The 26,656-nt window shown below is 42.2% G+C and overlaps 1 protein-coding gene across 4 annotated transcripts in view; it reads left to right on the top strand.

Moving 5' to 3' along the window:
• The first annotated feature begins 9,447 nt into the window (after positions 1–9,447).
• The window catches only part of LOC150090305 (protocadherin-like wing polarity protein stan), a 426,116-nt gene continuing 408,907 nt past the window's right edge, over positions 9,448–26,656 (top strand). For all 4 annotated transcript variants that reach the window (XM_090389794.1, XM_090389793.1, XM_090389795.1 and 1 more), the window contains exon 1: positions 9,448–13,332. In XM_090389794.1, coding sequence (XP_090245920.1) covers positions 9,531–13,332 — 3,802 coding nt within the window. In that variant the 5' untranslated portion in view covers positions 9,448–9,530. The remainder of the gene's footprint in view (positions 13,333–26,656) is intronic.

Below are 26,656 nucleotides of genomic sequence, written 5' to 3'. Positions count from 1 at the left end.
CCTGCATCCCTTTTCTCCCATTGGCTACCCCCCCCCCATCACGCAGCATTCTCAAGATGGAATAAACATCACTATATAATTATTTACCTGCTTTTACATGGGTCACTTAGGAAAAGGCCTTTTGCTTCGGGTTCCATAATGCATGAGGAATATTGTTGCATCCAAAAGAGCAGGACTAAAATATTTACAAACTATACAAATATTTATAAAATACTAAACTATTTACAAATATACAAACTATCCATATATCGGGTACCTTAATCGGTTGGCATTACAATGGAACATCAAATGATGCCGGGCGTGGTCATGTATTAGACAGTGAAGCATATGTACGAGGTTGGTGAACGTTATGGAGGTAGTTGTCTTTCAATGGAACACAAAATGTAATTATTTACCTGCCATTTGTAGTGACGTAATTGCGCCGCTCTGTTCTCCCATTGGCTCGAATAAATATCACTAAGAGGAAAACTTTTTTAATGTCTAGACTAGAGAGATGACAAAAATTGTACACGTCATGTGCATTCTTATAATAATAGCAATGACAAAAATTGTACTTCATGAGCATGCTTATAATAACAGCAATAATTAGAAATAAGAATTTTTTTTTAATTTTAGAAAATATGAATATTGAAAGGAAAAATCTATATTTAGAAAAGAAATAATTAATAAAATTATTTATTTATAAATTTATTAATTAAATAATTTCTGCTAACAATCTCTGGTTGTTCTCCAATTTAATTTCCAGCAATCAATTTTAACTATTTTATAGTCAAACCAAAGTATCAGTGCACGTGGGAATTTCCAAGTGCATTCTGATGGAGGATGTCTTGCAAACTATGAAAGTTCTTGAGAATTCAAGAAGAACCAAAATTGCTCAAACAGCAGCTGGAAGTATAAAATAAGATTATTGTCTTTAGAACAGAAAAACCGGTTCCTCATCAGATTGTAACAACGAATATCTTAAGTAAACAGCACTTAAGTTGTTTGCAGACTGAACGTATTTCTCGAAAGTGCTCGGGAGCACCTAAGAACAATATTCAGAAACTGGAGTGGGAAGGGCGCGTGCCAGCGCAAGGTCAATAGATATGTAAACAAAGTGGAATGTGTATGTTTAATTCATAGCTTCGCTTATTATTTTCGGAGGAAGTTGATGGAAGAAAGTTCTTTCTGAGAGTGTAAATCTTCAGGAACTACAGAAACATTGCAACAAAGAAAAAAATTTAATAATAACCTTAAGAAAGTAAACCAAAAACAACGTAGGACACAGGAAGACTCGAATATTTGGTTGACTATGTCATTTTACAAGCTCAACCATCCTCCATTTAATTCTGATTGGTCGCCTCGCAACTTCCACGTTTTTAGTAAAGTGAAAGAGATCTGCCAGAAAGTCGATTTCAAACCGAGGAGTGAGTGACGTAAGCCGTTCTGTAATAGTGCCAGCTGCAACTAAAAGACTTTTATAGACAAGAGAAAAAAATTGGTGGATAAATAGCTTTAGATGCCTAACCAGGTAACAAGGTACACAGGTCCTGTCGATAAGTAAATAAGTTGTTGTTGAAGATGAAACCTTAATTCCTTTTACTGTATCGTACAGTACCTCACAAGGTTCTCCTTTAGGCCCTCACCTGTTTATACTATATCCAAACGATCTATCGTCCATGCTGCAGTCTACCAACATCCAGTGGCAATTAAAAAAGCAATAGAATATAAAACTTCTCAATAATTAAACTTCCATTGGAAGCTCCTTCATAAGGCATCTATATAAACACATTCCATCTTTGTAACTGGCTTGTCCCATCATTCAGTTTTCGCACTTCTGAAATAGAATTCAGCAAATTAAACACCCTCCGCGTGGTAAGAAGAACGCAATTGGCTGCTTATCATCTTTCATTTCTCAGCGTTGGCTTGCTTTTACAATTAGATTATCCTGGAGATTGTCGTCAAAGACAATTTCATAATCTTCCCGGCTATTTTGCAATTCAAATGAGCCCGTCGTATTACTGCAGGGATCGCGTCTTAATAAAGCCCAGTAAACAAAGTTTACGTAGGTTTCTTGACATTTTGAGAGCAATTTCCTTTTTTTAATTTCCAAAAATGTCATTCTCACTTTATAGTGCATTGTTGGACCCTTCCCGTTTATTAATCTAAACTGGGTTTGTCACTGACGTATCCACACAGCATTTTCAGTAGGCTTATTGATTTGCTTTTGATAATGCACTCTCTAAAAAGAAGTTGGGCGTTGAGTTCCTTTTAACAGATAATTTCTCGGAGAATAGCATCGAGATAATTTAATATACAGTACCGGGTCAGAATATTAATGTTCATGTACACTGCTGTGTCAAATCATTAGGAAAATTCTGGTTAAATGTTCAGTAAGCTATTTCGAATATTATTTTTCATGGTTAAATTTCCAACACCAGATGGAGACTTTTTAAACTTTTCCATTGAATTTATCCATAGATGAGTAACATCAGCCAGAATATGACCAGTGGATCGATATCAACGGAATCCATACTGGCGATCGTTGATCAAATGGAAGATTTCTAGATAGTTTAAGAGTTGGTGGTTAATTGTTTTCTCAATTACTTTAGAAAGACTGGAATGGGAGGATTATTGGATGGGAGGGATTTGCACCCTTTTTAGGAACTGGCTGGATATGAGCAAATTTTCAAGCAGATGGAAAAACACTTTTCGAATAAGAGAGCTAAAAAAGGCGACATAGAACAGGAGTTAGTTCAGGAGCACAGGTTTTGAGAATAAGTGGAGAAATACCATCAGGACCTGGAGTTTTCTTAGTATCAAGATTGTTCAAAATCCTTATGACATCCTTTTGATGGAAGACTACAGGAAGCATTGAATTTACGTTTGGCTGAAGTGGAAATCGAACCGTCTGGTTTTGATAGAGATGGGCCAAAAGCTTTGGCACGACACCGGAATGCTAGAGTAGCATTTGGACAAGAAGCAAGTTGCGACCTGAGGTGCCTAAAGGACCACTCTCCTGGATCGTGTACTTAGAAGGGTTGTTTGTGAGAAAAAGATCAAGCGTGTTGGCTGCGTGGTTAGGATTGTGTAGTATTCTAGTAGGTAAATGGACAATCTGTACCAGGTCATTAGTAATTGCAAAAGCCTCAGTATCTCAACCAGCTGGGTTCGTATGACTATAGAAAACGGAAACCAGCTGGAGTTTTGAACATTAAAATCATCAGGGAAAACTATCTTACTGTTATGAAAGTTGGACTGGAGAAAGTCAAGTTTCAAAGAGAGGACGTAAAAGAGTTCCAAGTGGTTAGTGGAGTTGGGAGGAAGACAGAGGTAACAGATGAATTTGACACAATGAAGTAGAGAGATTTTAAGCCAGAGAAGTTCGAAAAGAGGAGATTCTAAATTACTGAGTCTCTGACAGGGAAAATCGGAACGGACATATGCACATGTGCCACTTTTGAAGCCAAAGGAATCTTACCACAAATAATTCGGACAACTGAGATGGTCAGTGGTTGAGTCAGCCGATAACTGAGATAGTTTGACAATTCATGGCGTATTCAGTAGTAAGAAAAGGTGTGGAGGGGGCATGCTGCATCAAGTAATGAAAATTTCGGATATGGCATGCACATAGTAAGAATATACCCACATTTGTGACATAACGTGGACTCGATAATGCCCCCCTTTCATACGCACTACTCAGACTTCCTCCAGTCACTATCTGGAAGAGTACAGGCAGCGAGATTTTGCAATAGCTGATCCGGAAGCCTCCTAGAGAGTTACCGATAGGTTCGGTCCGGTGTACTATCTAGCAGTCGACCGGCGAATACCATTTAAGTGCTGTACCTTCAAAATGTAAGGAAGATTGGATCTCACAAAGATGTCCATCATAACCTCAAAGAACATCAACCAAACTGAATGATGGAAGAGCTTTGCTCTAGAGACTAAACATGGGCTCCAACTGTTCAAGTCTCCAATAAGCAAAGTGATGGTATTGCATCGAAAAATCATATCTTACGTAATATCTGGAAGATTTCTGGAAGCGCCCCCTTCCGGATGTTTTAGCAATTACGGGTGAACTCTTTTTTTTTTTTTTTTTTTTTATTCTCTTTTGGAGATATTTACAGTAGAGGGAGAGCGATTGGAGTAAATAAATATTTTCTGTCTCTTCCAATGGCTCATTTAAGCGAGTGGGAGTAGCGACGCGAGTGGGGGGGGGGAATTACTTTGCATCGGTCACCCCTTGCTTCGTCGGCTGTTCGTTGCCGCTGTATCGCAGCCCCGTATGCGAACTGCGGTCCTTTCAACGGCTGAATGGAGATCTATTGTGACAGGATAATTAATGGCCGCCCAACTTGATTGAGATGTAAATTATCGGGCTTCTTTAAGGACAGAAGTGCGGGCTTTAAGATAACGCTCTCTGGAGACGAAGACCGAGGAGTTGATTAGAGAGTGCACAGATTAAAAGATCAATTCCATCGCTCTTCAGATTAATTTCCATTGGTCTTTTAATATCGCACTTCGTCCTTTTTTAAATTGCCACTCTACGAATCCGCAGTACCGTTTTATCATTCCACTACTCACTTCGTTCTCTCTCTCTCTCTCTCTCTCTCTCTCTCTCTCTCTCTCTCTCTCTCTCTACCAGGACATTCTTTCCCTATCTCTCTCATTTTACTGTTCTTCCTCCCACGAACTTTTTCTCTGTCTGTCTCTCTCTTATATTCTTTCTCTTCCTTCCCTCCCTCCGCTATCTCTCTCAGTTATTAACTTCTCATCCTCTTCCATCTATCTTTCTCAATCTTTTTCTTCCTTTCATTCGCTATCTCTTTATCTTTCCTCACTCTCTTCCTTTCCTTGTCTCTCTCTCTCTCTCTCTCTGTCTTTTTCTCTTCCTCTTTTGCTTTTTCTTTCTCTCAAGTTTTCTTTACCAATTTACAGTAATGGCAGTGTGCTACTGCAACAGGATCTAGATAATTTGGGCAGATGGGCTAAGAAGTGGCAACTGAAGTTTAACCTTGACAAATGCAAAGTACTGCATATGGGTAGAAGTAACCCAAAAGAAACGTACCAACTGTGTGGTGCTACACTTAAGGTGGTAGAAAATGAAAAAGACCTGGGAGTAATTGTGCAGGCAGATATGAAGTTTTCTGAGCAATGCAGACAGGCTGCCAGGGCAGGTCATGGAGTTTTGTCAATGATATATAGGAATTTTGCTAGCAGGGAAAAGGAGGTGATTGTCCCTCTGTATAAGGCAATGGTCAGGCCACGCCTTGAGTACTGCATACAGGTCTGGAGGAATCATTTTAGGAAAGATGTAGATTTGCTTGAGCGTGTACAGAGAAGGGCAACAAGATTGGTGAGGGGAATGAAGGGATCCTCTTACCAAGAGAGGCTTAAGTTCTGCAAATTGCAGTGGCTGGAGACTAGGCACCTGCGCGGTGATCTGATTGAGGTATATAAGGCCTTGAATGGGTTGAGCACGCTGAATTCTGATGGGATTCTTCCACTTGTTCAGATTATGAACCATAGGGGGCATAAGTTCAAATTGAGGAAAGACAGATGTAGGATAGATGTGCGGAAATTTGCCTTTAGCCAGCGGGTGGTTAATTGCTGGAACAAACTTCCATCTGTCGTTGTGGAAGTTGATAGTTTGAATAAATTCAAGGAGGAACTGGACAGGCATTTGGAGGGAATGGTGTGATTTTTTTTTTTTTTTTTTTTTTTTGGCTGATGCTGCATAAGCTCATACACTTGCTTTCTTGCATCAGATGCCACTACTACTACTACTACTACTACTATCCAATTTTCATTTCTTTCCTCTTCCTTTCATCATCTATCTCTTTGTCTTTCTTTTCTCTCTCTCTCTCTCTCTCTCTCTCTCTCTCTCTCTCTCTGAATTTGTCTTTATCAATTTACCCTTTCGCTTACGCTCTCTTTTTGTCTCTCTCAATCCTTCTCTGCCAGTCTTTCTCTTCCTTTTCCCTACCTCTCTGTATACCTGTTCCTTTTCCCTCTCACTCTCTTCCCCGCTCTTTCTTCCTTTCCCCTCTTTCCCTCTTTCTCATTCCTTCTCTTCCTTTCTTCCTCTCTCTCAATCTTTCTTTACTTCTTCTTCTATCGCTCTCAATCTTTCTTTAATTTCTTCTTCTATCGCTCTCAATCTTTCTCGTAGTATTCTTCTCAGCATCTCTCTCACTCTCTCTGATTTCCTTCTTTGTCTGCCTGTCTGTCTCACTATCAACTTTCTCTTCTTTCTCTTTATAACCATACTCTTCTTCTCCGTCTCTGCTGATCACTTTATCCTTGTTTTCTTTCACTCGCGCCTTTTTTTTTTTTTTTTCTCTGACACTCAATTTTTATTCTCTGTTTTCGACTGTTTTCCTGTTTCACCTGTCTCTTCCTCTCTCTCTCTCTCTCACTCTCTCTCTCTCTCTCTCTCTCTCTTCTCTCTCTCTCTCTCCTCTTCTTTTCCTTTCTTCTCTTTCTCTTCCTTTCCTTCGTCTATCTCTCTCTCTCTCATACTCAATTTATTAATTTTCTTTTCTTTCTCTTTCATTTTACTCTTCTTTTTATCGCGCTCTCTTTCACTCGCGCCCTCTTTTCCTGTCTCTCGGTTTTCGTCTTTCCTTCTCTATTTCTGCGAATCTTTCTCCTCCTTCCCTCCTCTATCTTTCTCAGTGTTTCTTTCTCTCAATCTTCCTTCTGTTCGATTTCTCCTCTCTCTCTGTTTAATAGAGATAAATATTAATCCGTAGACCACGGTTTACATTTCTCCTCTGTATTTTTCCTTCTGTCTGTCCTCTCGATCTATTTCTTTTCATTTGTTGGCAAGTGCTTGTACGTTTTAATATCTCTGCTCTACATTATCTCTCCTCCTCCTCCTCCTCCTCTAAATACGTTTTCCTACTCCCCTTTTCGCTTTCGCTCACTCACAGCCGCGGTTAAATTTATTAGTTTTTACCAAGTCCTACTGCTACACTAATGAGCATTTGTTTTTCTCTTTGAAAAGTAAAGTGTACTCTGACAAAAACAAGTCAATAGCAGCAGCACGTGCTTTATCTGATCATTGGCGTTCTAACTGAACCCAAGTTTAACCTTACACAGAGGCAAACAACGTTAACCCATACCACAAACTTAATCTCAGGAGATGTTAACCACAGCACAAAACGATCGCATCACAGCACAAAACGATCGCATCAATTTGAGTTTATTAATTCTAAACCGATAACTGTAGAATGATAAGAGCCAATGCAGTTTTATTGAACCTCATTAATGGCAGGATTTTTGATTTATTCACTATACGATAAATATTTACAGAAATTATTTAAAAATCATATAATAAAGAGTGATAATTTTAAATAACCCACGAAAATGCCAATAACATTGAGTAGAAGAGTGCTAGAGACACGAAAGTTACAAGAAACTATATTCTGTGAATGGTGACGCCATCTTTCGACAACCCATAAAACTATAAATGCGCATGCGCAGTTCGAGCAGTAAATTAATATGTCGTTTGACACAAAGCACAGTATGTTCACGGTGGAACATTTTCTCAAAATAGAGTAGTTGAAAACAAGTGAACGACAACTTTTAGGGAGCTTAATGAGACACCATAAATGTGTACAACAATATGAAATATTTTAGAACGTGCTTCCTCCTGCTCAAGTTATGTTCGTTTGCAGCATTTTTACCATACATTGTCTTCAGGGAACAATGAAAGTTACTCGTAAATTTCATGTCTCTAGCACTCTTTTAGTCGAAGTTATTCCATTTTCATGGGTTCTAATTTAAAATGATCACCTCGCATAACCTTTTTGCTTACCGGATAATACGAAGAGAAAATTCGTTTTATCTTTCTTTTTATTTTTAGCTTTCTCTATCTCTTAATCAGACCTCAGTTGAAGTCAACACTACCCATTCCAATTTTTTTTTTTTTTTTCTTCTTTTTTGTCCATTAAAGTCCGCACGCCTTTCTCGAAGTCAGTGTAGACAAGATGTAGTATTGTTGTTGAACGAAATCGCTGCACGACTTTTCAGAGTCAACACTTCTGAGGGCGAAGGAAATGCGTTAAGGCGGCATTGTTCGACCTGCGTTGTGGTAAATGGGATTTCTGCGTCCGCCGGGGTGCATTAACGTCTTTTACTCAGAATCCCCTAAGGGAAATTTAGTGTTAAGAAACCCGAACTACTTTGCCCATTAGGCCGCAAAGGGGTAGGACGCCGAAACACTCACCCCCACCCACCCCACCTCCCCCTCTAGGACGCACCGTCATGTGACGAAAGGCTACTCAGGGCAGTACAATTAGCGATGTTTACAGAGCAGAAAACACTTCCCTTTCAGCAACGTTGGATCATGTTTTAAGTATCGATTTTCTCTCAAGTTTTTCTTTTCTTTTTCCCCGTCTTCGTCGATGTAAGAGTGTCTTGTCTAAGAGGGTCATACGGCTCGTGTTAGTTCGTGTACACCAGGCCATAAAAATCTATGGTTACATCGCAACGAGCTGTCCACTGCTGAGCGTAATATCTGATTTTTGCCGGTAGATGTCGCCTCACTCTCAAAGCAATCGAAATGTGCTGAAAAACATTGGATTTTTATTAAGACACCGTTAAACAGTTCGAAAAGTTTTTATCGTAATTTCTAGAGATTATATTGTAAATACATATACGTGGTCTTATCCTTAGGGGGAGATTCACAAATTTAATTGTGCTCAAACTGTGTAGAAATAAATACAAACATCATAATTAATGGGAAGCATCTAAACTCGAAATATTTGTTATTTATTTATTTATTTAAATGAATAAATAAAATAAATTAAAAATACAAATAACCAATTCATATATGACGAAATAAATAATAAATTAATAAGAGGAAATAAACGAATAAAGATTTAAATAAATAAATAGGTAGACTATTGAAGACCAGATACAGATTTCTTTTTAAGTATCTAAGATGTCATTGTCAAGATTTGCAGTTCAGCTTTGGTGTGCCACCGTTGCTTAGCAACGCTATTAATGAGTGCAATTTAGCCGTTGGTTTCACGATACAACTGCTTTCTCCGTGTGTATGTGCGGGGAGGGGGAGGGAAACCACGCCAGCGAGATGAACCATTAAGAAGCCAAGCAGCGCATCATGTGGGGGGGGAATACGCCCTCTTTGGTCTGGCAGTGGGGAATGTCCGGTGTTGTGTTCAAAATAATTTTTTTTCCTTCACGCTTTTGTGGCGATTCCCCCGCTCTTTCGCTGTTCTTACTTTCCACGAACGTTTAAAACCAACAACAACGGAGGCCTGTCGGTAGTCGTTTGAGAAGGCGCATGGGGCGACACATCGCCGCAAGCGAAGATATTTCGTCGCACCAGTCGACCAATCAGAGGCGACCTCTCCGGCAGCCATGTTAAACGCACGCTCCCAGAATGCCAGAGCGCGTCTGTTCAACAGCCAGGTGTGCGTGTGTCCAGGTAGGGTCATCTACCTGAGTGTAGTGCAGTGTCGCGAGGATGGCGAGGTTTTCGGCAACCTTTCTCGGTTTTTGTGTCCGTGTACGATGTCCCAATGCCACCGAGGGTTAAAAGTGCTTCTGTCTTCAGTTTCCACGGCAACGGAGCAGTGAACAATGATAGTGCAGACGCTGCCAAGCCCGAGGACGGCAACGCAACATCGGTGGCAGCGTCGGCTTTGTCCTGGAGGGTTACGGCATGCCAGACGATAGCTGTGAGCGATCCAGCGATGTGGCTTCGCTCTAACGTTTGGGCCAACCGGTCCTTGCACGCGCTGGGATTGTTACTTCTTCTGTACTCCTGCCTCGGACTCGGCGACGGCTACGTCGTTCACCTCAGCGACGCCGAAAACAGGCCCGGATCGGTTGTGTTCAACGTCAGTCTGGGTTCGGGCCGAACTTACAAGTTGGACGTGGCCCGAACCCCCAGGTACGTACACAGACTAGTCCACGTGTCCCCCCAAGAAGGGGTGGTTTATCTGCGGAGAACCCTGCGATGTTCCGGACCCTATCTCACCCACCTCGCCCCCAACCCTTTCCACATGCACGTCGAGTCCCGCAGCTTTCGACTGAGCGGCTCCGACACCGAACTCATCAGCTTTCCGATTACGGTGTACTTCAGGCATCGCACGTGCCACGCGCACCCGAATTTCCTCAGCTCCGTTGCGAATAGAGACACCACCGTGTCCGTAGCACTGGGCGACCAGAGACACGGGACGAAGTCGCCCAAATGGACGGACGATGCCAACAGCGAAGTGATTTGCTTCACGAGGAGTCAGCTGATCATGAACGTCGCCCGACTGATCCCGGCCAAGCTGAGGGGTTGCGACATCTCCTTCGACCCCCCTTCCGACTCCCGATACGCCGTGGAGGTGAAAGGGGGTGATCTGGTGGCCAAGACGGCGTTCTGTGATCGCTCCGGCAGTTGGTTCGTGAACGTGCCCTTTCACCTCAACTGTTCCAAGGAATCGCTGGATCACGTGCTGCGGCTCCACTTCCACGTGCCTGGGGTTTCCGTCGACGATTACGAAGAGGACGAAGGTCAGTGGGAAAAGAAGGCCGGCCGGGGGCGACGAGAATTGAGGAACAGAGCTCCGTATTTTGACAGGGCGATGTACGTGGTGAGCGTGCCCGAGGAGAAGGAGAGGGGGTATGTGGTGACCACCGTCAGTGCGATTGACCCGAATCACGACGAGATCACTTACAACTTGCACGCGGTCCTCGATTCTCGGAGTCAAAACATGTTCACGATCGACTCCGTGTCCGGCACCGTCACCACAACGACCAGCCTCGACAGGGAGTTCATGGAGGTGCATTACCTTCGAGTGACCGCCGTGGACAGCGGAAGACCGCCCCGCAGTGGAACGACCACCCTCCAGATCAACGTGAAGGACGACAACGACCACGCCCCGGCATTCGAGCAGGCCACTTACGAAACCTCGGTCAGAGAGTCGGTGGCGGTGGGGTCGACGGTGGTGACCGTGAGGGCCACTGACCAGGACGCAGGGTCGAATGCCGACATCGAATACAGCATCCTGAACCCGAGCGGGGTAAATGATGCCTTCCGCATCGACCCCAAGAGCGGGATCATCACCACACGGCTGTCTCTGGATCGAGAGTCCACGGGGTTCTACTCCCTGCTCGTGCAGGCCACAGATCTCGGACCGGTCACGGAACGGAAATCGTCCACTTGCACCGTAGAGGTGACGGTCCTCGACGACAATGACAATTATCCGCAGTTCACGGAGAAGTCGTACACCGTGCAGGTTCCCGAAGACATCAACTGGTTGAGCAACCCCATCATCGCCGAGGTCAAAGCCCTGGACGTCGATGCGGGCATCAATTCGGCGGTGAGGTACAGCCTCATTGGGGGCAACACTCAAGGTCACTTCGTCATCGACAGCTTGTCGGGGGACCTGTCTGTGGTGTCGCCCTTGGATTACGAGTCCGCCAGGAGCTATCGTCTGGTTGTCCGAGCCCAGGACGGGGGATCTCCGCCTCGGTCCAACACCACCCAGGTCCTCGTCAACATCCAGGACGTGAACGACAACAACCCCAAGTTCTACACCTCCCTCTTCCAGGAGTCGGTGATTGAGAACGTCCCCGTGGGTCACAGCATTGTTCGCGTGCAGGCGTACGACGCCGACGACGGCCAGAACTCTGCGATTTCGTACTCGATGCAGTCCACCATCCCCAACATGCCTGTTGATGTGAACAAAGAGACGGGATGGATCGTCACCACCAGAGAACTGGACCGTGAGGAGCGCGCGATTTACGAATTCTCCGTTGTGGCTTCGGATCACGGGATTCCAGTTCGTTCGGCCACCGCCAGTGTCATCATCCGAGTGCAAGACGTCAACGATAACGATCCCGCGTTCGAACCGAAGATCTACGAAGCATCAATTTCGGAGATTGATCCTCCAGGAACCCCCGTGGTGAGCGTAACGGCAACAGATAAAGACGAAGACCCGCGCATAATCTACCAGATCGCCAATGGCAACGTGCGGACCCGCTTCAACATCATCTCGCAGAACCGCCAGGGGCTCATCTCCATCTCGCAACCCCTCGACTACAAGCTGGAGAAGAGATTCGTGCTGACCGTCTTAGCCACCGACTCGGGTGGAAGGTACGATACGGCCACGATCTACATCAACGTCACCGATGCCAACACTCATCGCCCCATGTTCGAACGCACCCCTTACGCTGCTAGCGTCCCCGAAGATTCCCCCGTGGGAACCACGGTCTTGGTGGTGGAGGCATCCGACGGAGATGTGGGCGAGAATGCCCTCATCACTTACTCCATGGACGACGTACCGGAATTCCGCATTGACCCAACGACGGGAGCAGTCGTCACCACCAAATCCCTGGACAGAGAGGCAATGGCTGGCTACACGATCGTGGTCACCGCTCAAGACAACGGTTCACCGCCACTCGCCGACACCACCAACGTGGAAATCGAAGTGTCCGACGTGAACGACAACCATCCGACCTTTGACCCCGCCAGTTACACCAGCGTGGTGAGCGAAGATTCGTTGATCGGAACCAGTGTTCTTCAGCTGTCGGCATCCGATAAAGACCTGGGTCTGAACGGCCAGATCCGATACACGTTCACGGAAGGCGAAGATGGCGAAGGATCGTTCAGTGTTGACCCCACCTCCGGAATCGTCCGCACCAGCAAGATGTTGGATCGAGAATCGGTTCCACTTTACAATCTGGTGGCGTACGCTGTAGACCGCGGATCGCCGACCCTGTCGACCTCGGTGTCGATCACGATTTACGTCGAGGACATCAATGACAATCCGCCTCGCTTTGAATCCGATAAAATCAAACTGCTCGTGCCCGAAAACAGCCCAATCGGGTGGACAGTCGGCGAGATCAAAGCGTACGATCCGGACGAAGGACCGAACGCCGAAATCCAGTACAGCATCGTCGGTGGTCCGGACGCAGATTCGTTCGCGTTGGTTTCGAGGCCTGGTGAACCCGCCGAGCTAACAACCCGGGTCGAGCTCGATTACGAATCGGTGATCAAACGGTACAACGTCATCGTCAGGGCTTCCTCGCCTCCGCTGCGCAATGACGTGGACGTCGAGATCTGGGTTACGGACGTCAACGACAACGCCCCCCTGCTCAAGGATTTCACGATCATGTTCAACAACTACAAGAATTACTTTCCCGTCGGCTCCATCGGACGGGTGCCGGCGTTCGACGCGGATGTCACGGATCAGCTGCGGCACCGATTCGTGTCTGGAAATAACGCCAACCTCTTGATTCTGAACGAAACGTCGGGAGAAATCCGCCTGAGTCCGAGTCTGAACACCAACGTGCCAATCCATGCCGTCATGGAAGTCAGCGTGTTTGGTAAGTCACAACACATTTCTTTCTTTCCTTTTTTATTTTATCGTTGTCCAATATTGCGAACCGAATTGGTAACCATGGTAACCACTTAAACGCATTGGGCACCGGAAGCAAAGAGGTACAATGATTACTAAATGTGTCTGAATAGTGAGTGGAACATTCCAGCATCCATCCTGGTGCCGAATTCTCCAGATCAGAATCCAGCTGAGACGTCTGGGATATGTTGGAAAGTGTACCAGATACTCAAATGGTTTCTAATTTTTTGGCCAGTGAGTGTAATAATCGTATTAGTTGAAAAGATCTTGTCTATTCGGTTTCGAACTCGGATATTTCCGGAGCCTGATATTACTATACCACATAGTGTCGATGAACAGACAAGCACAAAGAGGTTTATATGGCAACCTTTTATAACGGACATTGCATACAACGAACTCTTAATTAAACTCCATTCTAAAGTGTTTATCGCAAAGTCGCAGTCGTAAACCGAAGTAATTTTACTCTGCCAGAGAGGAAGTGGACAAGAATGAGGAAGGGGAGTCCAAAATGCTAGAAAGTCGTGTGCAACGCGAGATCGTACTTTAGATCCGTGTTATCTGCGATGTTAATAGTTAGTGGCGTTAATAAAGCGCTTCCTTAGAAGCACGGGCAACAGCAAATAGGGGTTATGATAGACAAGGCTGGGATGACTCGCTACCTCTCTATTCTCCTAAGGAACAGCCACAAAAGGCTGCTTTCTTCTTCGAGACTACTCACGAGAGAGACTGTCTTCCTCATATCTCTTCCACGAATAAATAACTCAACTTTACGAGCACTTCTGCCCAACTACCAAAACATTACCCTTAAATCTTCGCATAGAAAGGCGTTTGGAACTTTTCCATCTGAACTCGGGGTTCTTCTTAGCATCTGTTTAAGTACACACAAACGTTGAAATCTCTGAGAACATTTGCACACATTACGAGAATAAAGTTTGCCCCGTTTTCATTTAATTCTCTCCCATTCCCCCAAAACCTGTCCTCCAGACACCTATTTTTCCACCCCATCCCCTAATACAAACAACGAGAACCCTAAGGTATGAACTTGTTTAGAATTAGCAGTGTTAATTATAAATGTTGGAAAAAAATTACGTATTCATTCTGTTAATAGGGCTGTTCAAAAAGTAGCGGCAACGATACAGTTCTAAGTGGAAACAGAACTAGAATGTTGATGATATCAGATGCTTTATGTGTTTCAGATGGAGTTGTGGTACAGGAGATGGAAATTACTTTTAAGAACTGAAACTAAAATATTTCTATTAAGAGGGCTGTTCAAAAAGTAGTGGCCATGCTAAGTTGTAAGTAGAAACAAAACTAGAATGTTGATGATATGAGATGCTTCCTATATGTTTCAGATGGGATTGTACAGGAGACGGAAACTACTCTGAGAAACTGAAGCTGTAAAATATTTGAAAATGCTTGTGCAGACATCAGGTTTCTATCTTTTGTTTCCTGGAGTTATCTTAGATCCAATTTTTCGATCCTCGATTCCTTGGAGTTGTTTCTTTAAAGCCACTTTTTTCGATCTTTTGTTTCTAGGAATTATCTTACAGTCAACTTTTTGATCTTGTGTTTTTTTTTAATGGTATGTGCAGCCAGTTATTTTCGATTTTGTGTTTCTTGGCGATATATTACAGCCAATTGTTTTGATCCCTCGGCTAATGCTTTCGATTTTGTATTTCTGAGTGGTATCTGCAATCAATATTGGACTGTGTTCTTGGAAGGATCCTGTAGTCAATTTTTGATCACGTGTTTATTGGAATTATCTTTCAGCCGAAATTTTCGATCTTTCCAGCAATGTTTTCGATTTTTTTTTATTAGGATAACTTGCAGCCAATTTTTTGAATTTTGTTTCTTGATGAGTATCCTGTAGCCGATATTGGTCTGGAGTTTATTTGGATTATCTTGAAGCAAATTTTTCAATCTTGTTATATTGAGGACTTTTTGTAGCTATTTTTTCTATCCTGAGTTTCTTGGAAGCAACTTGGAGCCAACTTTTTGATATTTTGTTATTTGGTTGCATTTCCATTTTACGTTTTTAAGGAGTTAACTTGTAACTAAAATTTCAATCTTCAATTTCTTGTCGAGATCCCTTAGCGAAAATTTCAATCTTGATTTTCTTTAGAGAGATGCTGTAGCCAATTTTTGATCCTCTGTTTTGAAGTTATCTTGCAGCAAAATTTTTTCGATCTCTCTGTCTGGGAGGTATTTCGCAGCCAGTTTTTCAATCTTATAGCCAAAATTTCAGTCCTCAGTTCCATGAAGATATTCCACAGCCAAAATTTCAATCTTGATTTTCTTTAGGGAGATCCTGTAACCAATTTTTTATCCTCTGTTTTTTGAAGTTATCTTGCAGCAAATTGTTTTCGATCTCTTGTGTATCTCGGAGGTATTTTGCATTTGCAGCCAGTTTTTCAATATTATAGCCAAAATTTCAATCTTGATTTTCTTTAAAGCGGTCGTGTAGCCAATTTTTGATCCCCTGCTTTTGGAAGTTATCTTGCAGAAAAAGTTTTTCGATCTCTCTCTCTGTCTGGGAGGTATTTTTCAGCCAGTTTTTCAATCTTACTGCCAGAATTTCAGTTTTCAATGTCATGATGTAATCCCATAGCCAAAATTTCAGTCTTGATTTTCTTAGAGAGATCCTATAGCAATTTTTGATCCTCTGCTTTTTGAGTTATCCTCCAGAAAAATTTTTTCAATCTCTTAGGTGTCTGGGAGGTATTTTGCAGCCAGTTTTTCAATCTTACAGCCAAAATTTCGCTCTTGAGTTTTACAGCCAATACCTTGAACTCAAGTTTCTTGGAGAGCTCATACAGCCTAATTTTCGATCCCGAGTTCCTCAGAGGTAGCTTTTGCCAATTTTATATTTTGGAAAAAAAAAAACTGGCTAACAGGATTTGTGATATTTAAAGATTTTTGTGCGTTTCCTTGTAAGACATAAATATTACGCCCCAAATACTGCGCAAATATTTTCAATCTTTGCCAAACAATTTATTACCCATCAAAGCATTCGAAGAGCAAATATCAGAATCCTTCCACATAAAGGGAAAACTATTTGAGGTCCTCACTTGTGGGACCACATCACGTGACAGCCACAAGCAAACGAGCATTGCCCTTAAGAGACTGAAGGAGAAACAATGGTATAAATAGATAGATACACCGACGTATAAAATAGGGGTAGACTGAACTATTTTCTGATGTTCACTTAATACGGGAGAGAGAGAGGAAGCCGTGCTGAGGATGAATGTCTTACGATGCAATGAAACTTTTAGAGAGGGGGGAGGGGGAAAGGAACCCCGTCGTGCGTGCAGTTTAGACTCGATGTCATTTTCTAAATGGATCTTGCGTTCTGCTTTTTTTTTTTTTTTTTATATTTTTTTTTACGTTCCTGATTCGAAAAATATATTTCCGCTATGGGCCCATTTATAGAGGGAGTCTTAAAGTATTGTTTGCTAAGCGTGCCGCTTTATGCGATGTCCAAAAAGAAAAAAAGAAAAAAAGATATCCTATCGATTTCTAAAAGACTTTGTCTCTTGTAAGGAAACAATAAAAAATAGTGAATATAAAAAAGCCATATTATCAATCATTTTGTCGGGGATAAAAAAAAAAAGAGCCCCTACATTCTTAGACCCCCCCCCCTTTCTTCTAAAACAGCACTTTATTGCGAGCAAAAAAAAAAAGAAAGAAAGAAAGAGAATAATAGGTTCGCGGAAGGAAGCACCAGCCGTTATTTTCAACTTTGGATCAAACAGGACAAACACACGCAAGCACACCTTTCCCCCCTCACCCCCACCTCCTGGTAAATTCTTAACAATCAATACAAGTAACTGGCGTATTTCTGTTGGCACCAAAGTAGGCAGCGGTTCACCTCCGGACAGCCTTTTAAACCCTTTAAAAGTGCACGATGTTGAAAAAGTTATCGGATTTGACGATTTTTAGGTTTTTTAGCCTTTTCTCAAATGAAATATTCGTGTTACCACCGTATTAGTTCATTCAGACAGTACGGTGACCCGTACGCTTGCGTTATATACACTGGTGCTCAAAAGTTAAGGAACGGAAACAAAAAACGCGAATACATTTTAAAATACAAATAAAATATAGGAACGCTTTCGCTTTAACTTTTTGAGCACTAGTGTATATATCTGCTGACCAAATCCTTTGTTTCCACAAATGAAAAAATGCTCTCCTAAAACGGATCAAAGTTTCTCGTTTGACTAGACTATCGTTTGTAAATACTGTGCGTAAAGTAGTACCTGCTGTATTTGCATGACAAGAGGAGAAACCGGAACATTTATGTAAACACCATCAGAGGGGGTAAAGGATATCCTTTAACGCGTTCTTTTTCTTAAGTCGTGCCGAAACTATGCGTGAGTCACGCTAAGTAAGAAAAGAAAGCGTGTAAAACTATATAATGTAAATCAACAGAGTATAAGTTCTTCTGAGCCAACAATGCATTAAACATTAATTGTTGTGTTACATTTCTCATCTGAGCCCCTACAACAATCATAATTTTCTCTGCTACAGTCGTACAATGCATTAAACGTCCATTTTGCTATTTTTCTCGTCTGCGCCTCTACAACAATCATAATTCTCTCTACAGTCATACAATGCATTAAACATCCATTGTTGTGTTACATTTCTCATCTGCGCCATTTAAAACAATCATAAATCTCTGTACTACAGTCGTACAATCCATTAAACATCCATTGTTGTGCTCATTTCTCGTCTGCGCCATCTACAACAATCATAATTCTCTGTACAGTCGTACAATGCATTAAACATCCATTGTTGTGTTACTTTCCTCGTCTGCACAGTCTACAACAATCAAAATTGTCTACAGTGTCAATTTCATATTTGAATAAATGTGAAATTGACACGTGTCAGTGTTTTGGCTTCTGCCGCTGCCAAATGCATTACTTTGCGATATTTTCTACATTTCGTTTGGTCATAACGGCAAAAAAGGAAGAGGCGCTTACCGTTGGGGGCGTTTTTACCAACAGTCTGGATTTTAATATAACGGCCGAAATGAAGTGTGCCGCTGCCATAAAGAAACATTGAACCCTGGCCGTGCCTCCTTGGGCGCCCGAAATGAAATCGACGATTAGATTAACGAAAAAGCAATTTTGTCTATCGCCGGTTCGAAGCTCGCAAGTTTCCCTCGAGGACACCACAAGCTGCTGCGTGGCACAGATCCTTACGTCCGAGGAACAGCCGCCCTCCGTCACGCCAATACACGACGACCCAAGAGGGCTCGCTGTGTGGCACGACGAATACGGCGTATGACGGCTTCGACTCGCGCTGTTCCGGCTCCACTTTCGGAAGTTTTTTTTCTTTCTTTCTTTTATTTGAATGTTTGAAAGTAAGAATAGGAAAGTGTCTAATAAGCTCTCTCTGTCCTCCCCTTCCGGCACATGCTCAAAGCTTCATTCATTTATACTGTTCCTCCAGCTAAATTAATTTTATGGCTTCGATCTGTCTTTGTGAGAGATAGAAAGAAAGATTTAAAATGAGAGAGAGAGAGAGAGAAAATGACAGCTAAGACAGATAGAAAGAAAAACAGGGAGAGGGAAAGAGAAATATACAAAGAAAAATAAGAGGGAGAAAAAAGAAAAAGATGGAACGAATGAAATAGAGAGAGAGAGAGAGAGAGAAAGGGAGAGTGAGCGCGTGTCTGAAAGAAAGAAAAAAGGTGGGCGAGAAAGAAGGAAAGAAGAAAAAAAATACAGGAAGAAAGAAAGAAATGGAACGAATAAAAGAGTAAAGAGAGAGAGAGAGAGAGAGAGGAGAGACGAAAAGAAAATGAAAGCGTGAAACTAAAAGAGAGGAAGAAAGAAATGAAACGAATAAAAAAATAGAGAGAGAGAAAGCGAAAATAAATGTGACTGAATGAAAGGAAGGAAGAAAAACAGGAGAGAAAGAAAGAGGGAACGAATAAGGAAGAGGAAAGAGAGACAGATAGAGATGAAAAGAAAATGAGAGCATTAGACTGAAAGGAAGGAAGAAAGGAAAACGGAATGAAGAAAGAGAGACAGAGAGATGAAAAGAAAACGAAAGTGTACGACTGAAAGAAAGGAAGAAAATGGAACGAATAAAAAAACAAAAAGAGTGTGAAAAGAAAATGAATGTTAGACGACTGAAAGAAAGAACGAAAAACAGGAGAGAAAGAAAGATGGAACGAATAAAGAAGATGAAAGAGAGACACACACACAGAGAGAAAAAGATAGATGAAAAGAAAACGAAAGCGTTAGACTGAAAGGAAGGAAGAAAGAAAGAAAGAAAAATTGAACGAATTAGAAACGAGAGAGAGAGAGAGAGAGAGAGAGAGAGAGAGATGAAAAGAAAATGAAAGTGCAAAACTGAAAGAAAGGAATAAAAATGAAACGAATAAAAAACAAAGAATGAGAGAGAGAGAGAGAGAAAAAAATGTGAGACGAATGAAAGAAAAACAGGAGAGAAAGAAAGATGGAACGAATAAAGAAGAGGAGAGAGAGAGAGAGAGAGAGAGAGAGAGATGAAAGCGTTAGACTGAAAGATGAAGAGAGAGAAAGAGAGGGGTTGAAAGAAAGAAAAAGTGCTAGAGAGAGAGAGCACGCGAATAAGAAAGATGAGAAGTGATGGAGAGAGATGAAAGCGAGCAAATGAAAGAGAGAATTTTTAAGAGACAAACAGACAGACAGAGAGAGAGAGAGCGTGTGTGTGTGTTAAGGAAAGTATCCCAGAATTCCTCACCTTTGGAAAACTCGTAGCTCGAAATGGCACAAACGTTTAAGTCAACAAACGCTTTAAGAAAGAGAAGGATTAACGGAAAAGGAGGAGAGGGGTCACTGCGAAGTACGCTTCACCCGTAACAGCTTTTTTTGGGCTCCTTGTCCCCGGGGCGTTTCTTTTCGCCATTTAATACTGAAACAGTTTAGATGTACTTTTCATTGGCCTTTTAACTTTGTCCATTTCAACCGGAATAAAGTAAATTTTCGAGTCAGAAGAGCAGGCGAGGTTTTCGTGTCTGCTGACTGAGAATGCCAAAAGAAGAAATGCTTTCAGCTCCCATCTTCTCCAGACATGGCAGCAGAAAATCCAGGTTCGCTCTCTTAATTTCAATATCTAATAAACGCTACTTTGTGCGCGCAGAACAGCCACTCTTACGGCTGTCGCTGAGGGCAACCCCAAAATTTCCGGCCCTTACTCCCTGAGTCATCTCAGCCGTGATGTTTGCGATCGATCAGGAGTTCCTCTTTCCCCCTCCACCCAAAGGTCGTCTCGTCTCCTTCGTGGCGCCAGAGGGAACTCTTCTACCTTGCGACTCCTTTGTTCCGCACAATCGTAATGATTTTTGTCTGTCGTGCTGTCCCTACATCCGTATCCGCGCTCTCTGTACACCATCCTAAGAAAACGATAACCGATCATTCACCGGCTCCCCCATCTACGTAGGTGGGCAGGCACGTGCCTCCAAAGTCACACTTCCATCCGTCCACAGGCCCTGCCTCCGCTTCATAAATCTCGGACGTTTACATTTGTTGCTATCCCACTCTCATTTGCAGCAAATTATCTCCATGGAGTTCGCGAGGGTGGATGGACGAGGAAACGGGAGTCAAAAATTAGCGTAGGAGATGTTTACTTTGTCGAGTTCATTGACTCTCTTCTCCTACAATCTATTAATTCTAAATATACTTTGAAAATATTGATCTTCAAAGAGGGAAAACGTGTTTTCCTATTTCCACCAGAAACCATATTTCATAAGCAAAAGTGAATTCCTTTTTAGGATTTAGAATTGGGTAAAATTGGGCCAAGATGCCCCATTTTTGTAAAATGATTGCTGGTGACTTTCTGATCAATAAAATTTATTCATCTTTTAGCCACGATTTTTCACCTTTTTAGGAACCGACTAAATATGATCAAATTTCCAAGAAGAAGGAAAAACACCATATAGGAAGGTGGACAAATTCCATCAAGGTCTGGAGCTTTCTTGGTCCTCAAGGTTGCTAGAGAGTTTTTCTAACATACTACTTTTTGAAGACCGCAATAGATGTTGAGTAGAGAGGATTAGTTATGGTAGGTGGTGATTTGCCATGATCATCGATGCAGGAGCTAGAAGAAAAGTACGATGCTAGCAAGTCGGATTTATCTTTGACTGAGGATCCAAAAGGAATTTCATCCATATTGTAATGCCTAGAGGAGTACTAACATTGACCATGTACTTGGGCTCCAGCATTTCGACCAGCTGAGTCCCTGTGAGTAGAAAAGAGAAACTAGTTGGAGTTGTGGACATTAAAACCAAGAAGGAAGATTACTTCACTGTTAGGAAAGTTGGACTGGAGCAAGTCGGGCTTCAAAGAGAGGAAATCAGAGGTTCGAGTGATTAGTGAAGCTGGGAGAATAATAGAGGCAACAGAAGAGATGAGAAATCTTTGCCGATTCTACTGCTGAGGTTGATGGGCCGGTTATTATTCCTTCTTGAAATTCAGCAAGAAGGAACTGAACCAAAGATGCATGAATATTTAGTTCAATAGAGTTGATTTCGGTAAAGCTTGTACCTTGATTCAATCCTTGCAAATGCGAGTTCCAGGATGTAATTTAAAAAAAAGTCTACATGGAAATAACCCTCTGGTTTGGGGAGTAGATGTAATATTACATATAGTAGCAGCTTTGGCCGATGATTTCCTCAATAATCAAAATGGTTGATCAATCCAGAAGCTTCAGGTATTTTGTTTAAGTTATTTTAAAGTCGTAAATCTTAAAGTTTAAGAAGTACAGAAGGTGGAGCATCTTTGCCCAATTTATTCTACAGTAATTACTGAAAGGCGCCCATGAATTCAAAAACAAAATCTGTTGAAAAACCAGCCTAATTAAATTAAAACTATTTCCGATAATTTCTCTCCATTAATAATAAAAAAAAAGGACCGGCCCTTTTTTAATGACACTAAATTCGCTTAGGATGGTGTTATTACCGATAATGATATTTTAATAAGATAGGATACATTCGTATCAGGTTGGCTATCTGGAATCAGACTAACAGCAGACCAATCACGTGTTTATCCAAGCTCCATTTTGGTCCATTGTTCGTTAAGCCCAAAATCGAGACTGATCCTGTTAGCACACCAGGTGTTATGCTCCCAACACGAGCGCTGCCTCGCTCCGTAATGAGCCTCACCCCACCTTGGCGGTTTTGTCCTTATTGCCCTTGAATTCTGTCCCCCAAATTACTCTCCACTGGCCTCCGAAGCTCGTGGTTTGGAGGGGGGGGGGGGTTATTCTGTGGAAGCAACTTTACATGGCCAGTCTATGGAAGGAAAATCGTTAAGCCTAAAGACCTTGACTGCTCCTATGTGCACTTTACTACCTCGCTCCTGGGCGAGGCACTCAGAGGTGGGGGGATGATTGGGGGGAAGGAGTAGAAATAGGTTAAAAGATCACGGGTGAACGAAAAACAGCCAGCGGTGAAATTTTTCTCAGTTGTGGTCACGTAAATCTCACCGATTCCAACCTCGGTTACAATAAACATTCGCTGTAGCATTTGTTGCCTGGTTCTCAGGTAACTATAGCAACAACGGAAATATGCCTTTACCAAATCAATTTTTGCCTCCTTCGTTGTCAGTAATTCTAATTTATTTCGGAGGCTACTTCCGGTTAAGTTTTATCGATCCGCAAAATATCATTTCGTTCGAGAGTAATAAAGAAAATAATCATCGTTGTAAAAAGTATTTAATAGCGAGCAGAAGAAAGACAAGTTCGTCTGCTTTCTTTTTTATTTTTTGAAGCATATCGCGACTCCATTGTTACAACAATAGAATATTGATTGGGGGGAAAATGGTGACAAAGGAGACAAACCGAAGAACACTTGGAAAAGCTGATGGTTAATAAAAAGTCGATTTTCTTTCACTCCGAGTGGGTTTAAATGGAGAAAAGGAGAAACGAAATTCGCAATTTAACTCGACAAATGACGTTCATTCATTAATGCGTGAAACGTGCTTCGTATTTCGCTTGAAAAGTTGTTTCCGCACAACAATGCGGCAGTCCTCAAATTCGCCGTTCGAAACGGGATGTTTAAAAGGATCGAGCGATGTTTATTGTAAAGCAAATCATAACGAATTGTCTCGTTCTTTCACTACAAATAAATAGTACTTTAATGGCGGGCAGTGCGTTTAGCTGTTTATTGTTAAAATTATTATTTTAAAGGTGTAGTTCATCTTCTGTCTCAAAATACTTTTGTGTGTTTAAGAGTCACGGACAGGGCGCGACTTCTTTTCGTATTTGTAGAGCGCATGCGCACAAACACTTATTGAAGTTCGATCTTGTAATTCTTCGTTATCCACCCACCTTTTCATCTGAATGCATGAGAACCTCAAGGGCATCCGCATATATCATTATGCTTTTCTCTCTCTCTCTCTCTCTCTCTCTCTCTCTCTCTCTCTCTCTCTCTCTCTCTCGTTTCTGTTGACTGAACTTTTTTAGTTTATGAAATCAGTTTTTCTTTGTTTCAATAGGTCACCCCAAATTTCCCCCTTCTTTCTTTCTTTTCTAGTCAGCTAACTTGGTTTTTCTTACTTTCTCTTTCCTAGTCTGTCAACTCAATATTTTTTCTTCATTATTTCTTTCTTCGTCTGTTAATTCCTCTCTTCCCTCACATTGTATCCCATTTTCTTTCCCAAAACATCAACTCAATTTATCTCCTTTTTTCCAAATAAACTAATTCAATTTTTTTTCTCTCTTTCCTACTCTGCTAACTCAATTTTTCCAGCTTTCTGTCTCTCTTAGTCTGTTAACTCGATTTTTCTCCCTATTCTTTCTTTCATAGCCTACCAGATTAATTTTGCCCTTTTCCTTTTCTCCCAAATATTAACTGAAAACTTTCCTTCGCTTAAAGGTTAACTGAATTTTCTTATCTCTCTCTTTCCTAGTTTGCTAACTCAGGTTTTCCTTCTTTCTCTCTCTGTCTGTCTGTCTGTCTGTCTGTCTGTCTGTCATACTCTCTCTCTCCTTCTCTCTGTCTGTCTGTCTGTCTGTCTCTCTCTCTCTCTCGCTCTCTCTCTCTCTCTGTCTATCTCGCGCTCTCTCTCTGTCTATCTCGTTCTCTCTCTCTGTCTCGCCTTCTATCTGTCTGTCTGTCTCTCTCTCTCTCTCTCGGTCTATCTCTTTCTGTCTGTCTGTCTCGTTCTCTCTCTGTTTGTCTATCTCGTTCTCTTTCTCTCTGTCTCGCCCTGTGTTTGTCTATCTCGTTCTCTCTCTCTCTCTCTCTGTCTGTCTGTCTCGCTCTCGATCTGTCTGTCTCTCTCTCTCTCTCTCTCTCTGTCTATCTCGCTCTCTCTCTCTCTCTCTCTCTGTCTGTCTGTCTCGCTCTCTCGCTCTCGATCTGTCTGTCTCGCGCTCTCTCTCTCTCTCGATCTGTCTGTCTCGCTCTCTCTCTCTCTCTCTCTCTCTCTCTCTCTCGATCTGTCTGTCTGCCTCGCTCTCTCTCTCTCTCTCTCTCGATCTGTCTGTCTGTCTCGCTCTCTCTCTCTCTGTCTGTCTATCTCGTTCTCTGTCGATCTGTCTGTCTTGCTCTCTATCTGTCTCGTTCTCTCTCTGTCTGTCTCGCTCTTTCTCTCTGTCTGTCTATCTCGTTCTCTGTCGATCTGTCTGCCTTGCTCTCTATCTGTCTCGTTCTCTCTCTGTCTGTCTCGCCCTCTGTCTGTCTATCTCGTTCTCTCTCTCTGTCTCGCCTTCTGTCTGTCTGTCTCTCTCTCTCGGTCTATCTCTTTCTGTCTGTCTGTCTCGTTCTCTCTCTGTCTGTCTATCTCGTTCTCTTTCTCTCTGTCTCACCCTGTGTTTGTCTATCTCGTTCTCTCTCTCTCTCTCTCTCTTTCTGTCTATCTCGCTCTCTCTCTCTCTCTGTCTGTCTGTCTCGCTCTCTCGCTCTCGATCTGTCTGTCTCTCTCTCTCTCTCTCGATCTGTCTGTCTCGCGCTCTCTCTTTCTCTCGATCTGTCTGTCTTTCTCTCTCTCTCTCTCTGTTTTATCTTTTTTGCTCTTTCCTGGTCTGTTGACTAATGTCTTTCTGCCTTCTCTCTTTCTTAGTTTATTAAATAAAACTTTTCTTCGTTTTCTCTTCCCTAGTTCATTACACTAATTTTTCATTCTTTCTATCTTTCCAAAATGCCACTCAAATTTTTCATCTTCTCTCTCTCCTCGTCCGTTAGCTCATTTTTTACGTTTCTTTCGTAGTCTGTCAACTCGATTCCTTTCTCTCTTTCTTAGTGTGCGAACTCAAGTTTCCCTTCCTTCTATTTTGTTGATAATAATTCTTCTAATCATCCACTGCATTCTCTGATGAACACTTTCCCCACAGAGCAAAATCCCTCTCTTAACCCCCCTTCCCTTCTACAGTCCGCAAGTGATTTTTGTTTCATATCCGAACCCACAGAAATGTCTCCTCTGTTATTTTATAAAGCTCTCAGTCTATTTACGAAATTGGACCTTCATCGTAGTAAGAAGTTTTCAATTTCTTCTCTTTCTGGTTACGCACGTACAAAACGAGTGATGAAAAGAAACGGACACCATCTTGATCAACAAGGAAAACGCATTTTCCAAATTGATTTTATAAAATAAGCGACGTTGAGCCACCACACAGATATCAGTGAGCCCGCAAAAAGTCGCGATGTAGCTGTTTGTTAAACACCTCAATTTTTTTCCCTTAACTTCTTAAAACTGCGTCCACCTTGCCTTATCTTTCGTAGATCTTGGAAAAGTTTTCTTAACTCCGATGTTATTGTTCTCTCGCGGACCACCCCCTTTCCTTGCAGAACCACTTTGGGCTTCAACCGGTTCCAACGAGCGAGTCACACAAGGCATTTCCGCTTTCGGAAATGAAAGATAGAATAAAGAAACTTTGGCCTAATTACGGCACCATCTGAACGCGTTTGTCGTACGGGGACGTCCATCATTTAAGTTTCCCTACCTAAAGGGAGAGGGACGGGGAACTGCAGATCAAAATAAAAGAAAATATCCGAATATTTCAAAGGATGCGGAAGAGAATAGAAAAAAAGTAGTTCCAAAAGCAGCCTCCAGGGAGACAAAGTTAATTTGTTTTCCCAATTTATAGATATCTTCACCTTTTGTTACGGTAAATCTACTGCCAGATCATTAAAGTCTATTTATTTGGCCCTCTGGTAGTAAATTATGGAACTTTTTATGCTGTCGTCTGCTGTTACGTATATTTCATTAACCAGCAGACTTTCGCTTATCTTATGGACAGAAGTACTGCCTAGGCCTATTTTAAAACATTAAGGATGTAAAATTTGACTGAAACTATTTCCGATT

This window comes from Mastigoproctus giganteus, chromosome 2 (genome assembly GCF_048544385.1).
Source record: "Mastigoproctus giganteus isolate SK-2022 chromosome 2, ASM4854438v1, whole genome shotgun sequence".
Classification (NCBI taxonomy): domain Eukaryota; kingdom Metazoa; phylum Arthropoda; class Arachnida; order Uropygi; family Thelyphonidae; genus Mastigoproctus; species Mastigoproctus giganteus.
Note: the sequence above shows the minus strand (reverse complement) of the source record. Positions and strands in the feature narration are given on the sequence as shown.